The sequence below is a fragment of the Austrofundulus limnaeus genome, unplaced genomic scaffold, assembly GCF_001266775.1.
Source record: "Austrofundulus limnaeus strain Quisiro unplaced genomic scaffold, Austrofundulus_limnaeus-1.0 Scaffold181, whole genome shotgun sequence".
NCBI lineage: Eukaryota > Metazoa > Chordata > Actinopteri > Cyprinodontiformes > Rivulidae > Austrofundulus > Austrofundulus limnaeus.
In genome coordinates, this window is record NW_013952583.1 from 1023191 (window position 1) to 1031743 (window position 8553).

At 37.6% G+C, this 8553-nt stretch overlaps 1 protein-coding gene across 1 annotated transcript in view; it reads left to right on the top strand.

Annotated features, from left to right (window-relative positions):
• LOC106524303 (transmembrane protein 87A) overlaps positions 1 to 8553 on the top strand; it is a gene marked incomplete in the record, with an annotated part of 16937 nt that overhangs the window by 5671 nt on the left and 2713 nt on the right. Inside the window, 12 exon segments of the mRNA XM_014018052.1 lie at positions 839 to 900; positions 1048 to 1231; positions 1306 to 1405; positions 1546 to 1639; positions 4802 to 4873; positions 4982 to 5090; positions 5277 to 5335; positions 5459 to 5562; positions 5657 to 5733; positions 7457 to 7521; positions 7612 to 7664; positions 7958 to 7988. Of these exon segments, the coding sequence (XP_013873506.1) occupies positions 839 to 900; positions 1048 to 1231; positions 1306 to 1405; positions 1546 to 1639; positions 4802 to 4873; positions 4982 to 5090; positions 5277 to 5335; positions 5459 to 5562; positions 5657 to 5733; positions 7457 to 7521; positions 7612 to 7664; positions 7958 to 7988 (1010 nt within the window).

Below are 8553 nucleotides of genomic sequence, written 5' to 3' on the forward strand. Positions count from 1 at the left end.
GAACAAAAAAAAATACGATTAATCGATTATTAAATCAGTCATCAATTATTTTAATAATCGATTAGTCGTCGATTAATCGACTAATCGTGGCAGCCCTAGTTAGTACCCTAACTTTTACAGCCTTTTTCACCTGTCTTGTCTTTTTTTTAGTTGTATTGCTGCATTAACATAAAAAATTACCTTGTATTCTGCAAAATTTACTTTTTTGAGCTTTATATCATGATATAATGTCAATCCACCGTCAAAAATATATCCAGCGTTGCTTTGACTCATTTGAGAAATCCTTGAATCTCCTGTGGTAGCCATGTGGAGTTGCCTAAATATTTGCTGGTACAAAGCTCYRCCTATTTAACAAAGCTCCTCCCTGGAGATCAGTCTGCAGTTGAGTTCCCGCCCCACAGAGCACCCCTCCCCCGAAGCATTGTTGTGAAGACATGCTGAAGTGGGAGTGTCTGAAATGGTAGGAGGTTCCCAAAGAGACAGAGGCTAATTTCATGGTGTTTAGATAGACTATGATGCAAAGTCTAATTTATTTACAGCTTTTTCATAACAACTGAAGGTAACATTGCTACTGGCTTGTAGTATAGAATTGAAATATGTGCCTGGAAAATACTCAATACTCCCAACTATTAAAAAAGTGTACAGTTTCTTAGATTAAACTTTTAATATGTTTTATTGTTAATAAAATATTGGCATATCATTGCATTGAGTTTTTATTTATATCTTACACAATGCCCCAACTTTTTCAGAATTTGGGTTGTAGAATTTTGTACACTGTGTTCAGAAAAGAAKATTATAAAAATCTAAGCACAACTAACAGATTTTTTTTTATCCCCAGTGAAAGTAGAGATGAAAGGACCACATGACTACTCCTCCCCMGCAGACTGGCCTCTAATGATAGTATGTAGTTGATTTTTCGTGATGATAATTGACCTTTACTCTAGATTTATCTGCTGTTTCAGTTTTCGTCCTGCCTGTATGAATTCTTTGGAGCTGRTAGGTCAGATAGAAGTGAAGCTTAAGTTTCATTTTTTTGTCCCTTCCCAGTTCTTCATGGTCATGTGCATCGTGTATGTGCTGTTCGGGGTGCTCTGGCTCTTCTGGTGTGCCTGTTACTGGAGGGATCTGCTGCGGATCCAGTTCTGGATCGGGGCTGTCATCATCCTCGGCATGCTGGAGAAAGCAGTGTTCTATTCAGAATACCAGAGCATCCGTTACAAAGGAGATTATGGTGGGACATAGGTGCTTGTGTCTAATTTAGTTTGTTTTGTTCAGTCATAATTGTCGTTTTGTTTCTTTATGCAGTTCTCGGCGCTGTGATTTTTGCCGAGCTGCTCTCTGCACTCAAAAGATCCCTGGCTCGAATCCTGGTTCTCATCGTCAGCCTTGGCTATGGCATAGTCAAGTATGTTGATTACTTTGACAATAGTTTTTTGACAGTATTTCAGCTTGTTCTCATTTAAAACAGTCTTTATTTTCTTTACAATGTAACTATCTGTTTATAGCTTGTTGCTAATACACACTGGAACTATCTCCCTCCTGCAGGCCGAGGCTGGGTACCACTGTGCATCGTCTGGTGGCTGTCGGGCTTCTTTACCTTCTCTTCTCCTCTGTGGACGGTGTCCTGAGAGTGACAGGGGTGAGTAAATATGGATTAATATGATGGGTTTCAGAACTAAAATTAGAAAGGTACTGTATAACTTAGTGAAAAGTGACTAAATTAAAGATGAAACCTCGAATGCCTTCTGGAAACATAAAACAAACTTTTAGTGCTCAGCAATAAGATACCTCTCATTCTTAAATGAGAATTTGCAATCAAGATGGAGAAATTAGAAAATCCCTTCCTCTCTCTCTCTTTTTTTTGTGGGTGACATTTTTATTGTCGTTGGGGTTAAAGAACAACAACAAAAAAATCACACATTTGTTGACTTTCTGGAATGCTTTTCACATCCTTGCTTGTCAAAGACACCCTTTTATTGCAATAGCTTTTATATCAAATAATAAATACAATTACCTTTTTAAATAATTAATATACTTTATGTATATATTGTTAGATTGCTAACGTCTTAGCCTTTTCTTGGAATATGTTACTGTTGGTTTCAAAGGGATTCAAACTAGAGACGCACCGATTCTGATTTTATGGCGATGCTGATTTCCAGTTTTTGAATAGCTCTGACCTGCTGGTACCGATTTTCTTTCAATGAACTATCGTGTTTTTCAACCCTGGCAGTGTGCCTTGAGGACCACTGCAGGGCAGTTTAGATGTTTCCCTGCTTCAACACAGCTGATTTCAGTTGGTAACTAATTAGCAGGCTTTTGATGAACTGTAATCAGCTGAATCAGGTGTTTTATAGCAGGGAGACCTCTAAAACATGCAGGGCTGTGTGCCTTGAAAACCAGGGTTGAAAGAGGAGTGAGAGTCTAACCCATATAAAGTCATACACATWCAAATTTATCTGCTGTCTTAAAACAAATACATCCTCAAAGAAACCTTCTACCCTGACGACGTGCACTGTCACCAAGTAAAAAGTATGACAACTTACTTGCATGTAGTCATTTCAGTGAGACAAAATTTTCCATTTTTTTTCAACTGCAAGAGCGAGAAGGGAGAAATGTTAAGAGACCAGATGGACATGTTTTATTATTCTGCCGTGTGCAAACCACTGAGTGATGCTCCTCATTAAAAAAGAAAATCACCTCATTGTTTTGATTCAAAACACATTAAAACTGACTAAACTGAGGACTAAACACTCTAAACTACACCCTAACTATAAATATCCAAACATCCTAATATAAAATCCAAATATACTAATAACCAAACTCCATTCAACTTTAATATTTTTTTTATTTTCTTCTTCCTGTATATTTTTTTACTGCTTGTCAGATAACTTCGGGCCTCAGTGAAAAAGGAGGTTGGGGGTTTATATTTTTTCGGTTTGAGAGAAAGATGAGACTAACGGCTGATTGCGGTGTATTTTCCACGAGATTACTCAGTTTCCTGCTGCCTGCAGCTGCAAGGTGCTTCAAATAGGATCGTTTTTGGGAAAAAAAAGTGGTGTATACTATTTATCATAACTCTGGTTTTGCTTGACATATGGACACAATTTAAAAACTACTGTATAGTTTGAATTGAATACTTTTGACCCAGTTTGTAACAGAGTYTCAGAGAGGCTGTGTCTTTCCAGCTTGTGATTGAAAASCTTTTATGTGAATCAATCATGTGACATACTATACCRCTGCCGTGCATCAGGTTGTAAGCTCTCCTCGTATCCACACAGCATTCCTGAATATCTGATTAAATCTGTGTGAGTCACACAAAATATTTTACATTACTACCTAAAAACAGTTTATGTGAACAGCACTATTCCCCCACCCCCATGGGCCAGATACCAGTTTCAAGGTATACCGTGATATGAAAAAGTCACAGTTTGAAAACCACTAAAATTTTCTGTCATACCGTTCCTACGGTAAGCGTTTATTGTTTTTCCTCYGGTCTGTTCCGCTGCAGACTTTCCCCCGCGACCCCTCTCCCGTGCACCCCTGCAGAGCTGCCTGTCTGCAGCACTCTGTGTTACTGTGTGTGTCTGAAGGAAGAGAGTTTCCTAAACTTTTTTCTTGTCTAAAATAATAAAGCCAGCTATACAAAAATACTTTGGATGCTGTAAAAAGACGGACGAAGTGACCGTGAAGGCAACACGTCTAACATGATCGCAGCTCCAGGTAAAGTWATGCTGTMTTTGAACGAGCTAACATTGGCATCAGATTGTGAAAAATATCACCRTGTTGCTGTGGCTTAATGCACCGGTCACAACTTGTCTGGAAAACTGTTTGAGTTGTTGGATTGTGTATTTGATAAGTTTTAAATGAAAGGCGATAAAACTAAATGCCTCCTTTAGGGCAACTCRTTAGCTGAACGTGCGTTTCATAAACACAGATTCATAGTGGTTATTGTTTCTGATCGCATATAATTATATAATCTTTACATCAAAAAAAACATTTTGAAATTTAAAACACAATAAAAACTCTCAACATGATACATTACTTCAGTAAAAAGACTTGTGCAGTGTACACTGATTTGTCTTAACTAATAAAGCAATAGAAAAGSAGTTATCTTACTAGATGTAAAGTTTATCAGGATAACTTAATTGCATTAGATGCTAAAAATCACAAGTATAAATGCACACAGGTAAATAAAATTTCAGTATAACACCTCTGAGATCTAAAAACAGCTTAAGATAATTAAAGTCGAATATAATAGAAAAGATGCTTWATTCTTTTTTTWAAATACCAATTTCAAAATAAAGCTTTTTAAAGCTGTAATCATAATRCCGTCATACCACGAAACGATGATATTTTTGCCCAAGGTTATCATATTGTCATAATTTCATACCGTCCCATGCCTACMCCCACAATAAAATGGACACCGACTTTGAGAATCCTAATTTCCTACTCCAGTGCTGAGGGTGTTTTCACGGACTTAAAAAAAAGCCGTTACCCATTAAAAACTGGAAACAAAATCAAGTTTTTAAAAATTTGTTCAGCCGGTTTCTGGTTTTAACTGATCAAGGTGAAAAGCAGCCGATAGCAGTTTCAGACGGATTGCTCAGTTCATCCCTAATTCAAGCTGCAGGAGGTAGACAAATGAGATATAACTTAGCAACAAATGAAGCAATGAATGGAAAAGCATGGGATAGAATGTTTTTTACATTTAAAAGCATTATGATTTTTTCTCTCTCCATTTCAGTTGTTTTCTATTTTTTTCCATTGATGACCTTTACAAAGTCTGCTTTTCTTTCTGCAGGGTTTTTATGGCACRGTCGCACTTGTGGCTAATCTTAGCCTCTCCCTCATCGACTCTTGTGTCATGTGGTGGATATCCTTTACTCAGYCCACCTAAAGTGCTTCTCAGACTTAGTTACCGCACTGTTCAAAAGCATAATTTMCATGAATACGCACAGCATTCTCCTTAATTAACGTCCACATTTTCATCAGCCTCTCACAAACGACTCGTCTCTTGAAGCTGCGCAGGAATGTGGTGAAGCTCTCCTTATATCGGCACTTCACCAACACACTCATCTTTTTTGTTGTCGGTGAGTTGCAGGTGTTTGAATAAAACTGCAGTACTGTTGGTCTGAGATGTATTTAAAGTCATTTCAGGTTATTTTTTTAATTAAATACTTCAGATGATTAGATGAGTGCTGTAGTTTACGTAGAGATGTAGTTTAAGAATGTCTACAAACATCTGAATCACGTTGGTGTTTACTTGGTGTTTTCAGCTTCTATCATATTTATCATCTGGACAACCAAAGTCTTCAGGCTGGTTGACTGTCAGAGGGTGAGGGTTTTTTTTTATTTTTCTTCAGGGTAGATGGGGTTGTTGTTGCATATTTTTCCTGAATGTTCTGTTTACTGTGTTCAGGGGAGAAAACAGCCTGACTCCTGYTTATGTTCTTTCCAGAGTTGGCGGGACTTGTGGGTGGACGATGCCTTCTGGCGTCTCCTGTTCTCCACYATTCTGCTGGTGATCATGGTGCTGCTGCGTCCCTCTGCTAACAGCCAGAGGTCGGAGACAGTGAGAAGCTTGAGCTGACCCCTGTGTCTGAAAAAAAAAAGTCTCGACAAATTACTTTCCTTTGCGTGTTCTTATTCCTCCTAGGTTCTCTCATTCCCCTCTTATTGATGAAGATGATGAAGAAGATGAGGCTAAAGAACCCATGATGAATGAGGCTTTTGGTAAGATATACTGTACTAGAGTTATGTTTAAAACAGATAAGTAATAACCTTGTTAAATGATCCTTAAAAATAATCAAAGTGATGCAACAGGAACAGTTGAATTCTGATACGACAAACTGAGAGCCAATTATWATGGTACTATTTTAATGATTAGAATTGAAATACAGCTAAAATGAATAAAAATATAAACATATATATCTAAGTAAGTAAGTGAGAGTAGTTGGTAAACTCATTGTACACGGCTCTAGAGTGCGACCAATTTGGTCGCAAATGYGACCTGATTTCCTAMTAGTGCGACTAAAAAAAATGTCCGTYGCACTGGTGCGACCAATCGTTYGAGGGKGAGGGGGAGCTGTCACCCGCTGAAACAAAAAATCTCCATCATGTTCAATAAAAAAATGAATCCAGCAGTATCAACCATAACAGTCACCCACCAACAGTCTCCATCTCTCCTAATAACACTGCGCTCTGCTCCCGGGCTCTGCTCYACACCTCCCGCTCGCACACACACTGTTGTTCTATCCTCGTGGGGACTTTGCAYTGGCTTCCATTCATTTCCCTGTCATTTCTAAAGCCAACCATAACCTCCCAGGTAGACTACACACCTGACCATAACCCTAACCTCACCTGGCTGTGTGTAGCAGGTCCAGGGAAATGGTCAATAATTGTTCCCGTYATGAAGCAAAAACCTGTACACACACGCACGTGCGCGCACACGCATAGTGAAACAACCGTTCTTTTTTTTTACCCAGATCGGAGTTTGTAAAACTTTTTTTTTCTTTTTAACCATGGAGATGAAAACAAGGTGTGGACAGTTGCTCGCTCTTAAGTCCATTTTGTTAATTTAACAGTCGGGGTCTGAGCGCTGCAGATCATTTCAGCGGCATGAGGAAGCTCACGTGTATGGCAGGCCGGTTTTGCACTTAATCGGTTTCACCACAGTTACATTCCAAGTATCTGAAATAGGTTCTTCTGGGTCTCGGGAGGATAAAGCTAGACATTTTAGATATTTAAGTGAAATAATATAATAAGATTCAACTAATGCTAATTAAATTTCAGACTTTTATGTGTTATTATTTTTTTAAAATTTGCACAACCTTTTAATAAATATCAGTAATATTTGTGTTATTAATCATTATTCTCTGTTCATCATTCTGGTTTATCCAAGGCCAAAGATCCAGAGGGCCAAAGATCCATAGTTGTCCATCTGAGGGGCAGGTGTCTAAAAAAATGTAACCATGAAATGTTTAAKATGTTTATAAGACATTCAGCTCTTAAACATTTGCACTTAGAATTTTATAGAATCACTTTAAATACTTTTCAGTAAGTTAAATTTCTACAATTCTGGTTCAAATAAAGAACTATATATTTACTAGATTGTTAACTAATTATTTTTGAGTTAATGTTGCCTTAATGAACAGTGATTTTAAAAATGTCTTGTGTTTAGAAGATTTTTGCTTGGACTGGACAGTTTTTATTTATTTAATAACCAACAACAAACCTAAATGATTTGCTTGCAGCTTATCTTCGACCCATAACCCAGGTGTTTGTGGTGGTTTATTGTATTGTGTTGTGATCTCATTGTTCTCACACATACATTCTGATGTTCTCCATCAAAGCTTGCTTTTCTGCTGATATAAAAAATGAGTAACGGTGTTTTGTTGTAATCATGTTGATTGTCATGTGACCTCAATTTGTGTTTATATTTGTTTTATATTTGCAGAAGGAATGAAGATGAGAGGCTCAAAGCCTGACATTAATGGCTCCCAAAAATTGCTGAGTAAAGAGGTGAGCTCCTGGTYCTTTGTGACCCTCTCTCTACCTTCGATCCTGTTTTTTTATACTTCAGTTTGTGTTTCTAATCTCTGTTTTTGTCAGGATGAGGACATGAAATGGGTTGAGGAAAACATTCCTWCATCTGTAGCTGATGTGTGAGTGAAGTGTCTTATCGGTCTGTCTCTTTTCACAGGGCTTCTTTGGAAATGGCCTCCAAAAGTTTCACGTTATAATTTTTAGCCAAAGTTTTATAAAGATACTACGCCAAAAAAAGGAGAATATACTGACATTAAAACTTGCATGCATTCTTAAAGAAGTGTATGAAATACCTGGTAATGCACAACTAAGACTAGAGATTAGTGGGTAATACACAAATAAATAAAAGCAAACCTTAGAACGTCTGTAAATGGTTTTTTTTAAATCCCCCTTCTTGTTTTATTCCACACAGAGCTCTCCCAGTAATGCTTGATGAAGAAGAGGTAAGGTATTTTTTATCTTTGCACCAATCCCATGATTCTACTCACATTTTATTTAAGCCAGTATCTCACTGTTGGTGAACGGCGTTTGACACTTGTGTAACCATTTGACACATGTTAAACAGATGTTTGACCATACTGTCATCTCCCCAGCTGCTAATGTCCCTGACCCGGGTCACAGTGGCACGGCTTGAACTCTTAAAGGGATCCCTGATTAGTTGTAACATTAGACTTTATTTGATAAACATATACAGTATTTAAACTGTTAAATAATGACAGTAAAAATACTGTCGGCTGTTTAGTTTTTCTAATTTTTAAACTAAAAGTTTAAAAATATATTTCACAGACAGAGCCATTTTATTTACACGCGAAGCATTCTGGGTAAATGATGATGTGGATAGGTCATTGGTGTGAGGCTGATAGCGAGCTATATCCACCCTGAAGGTTAATCTTGGACAATTTCTGATGATCGACTCATTTAAATGAAACCAGAGAGCGTTGACAGAGAGGAGAAGGTAGAAATGACTCAGCCTGTAACTGAAAATATAGATGGAGGACAACAGAGCTG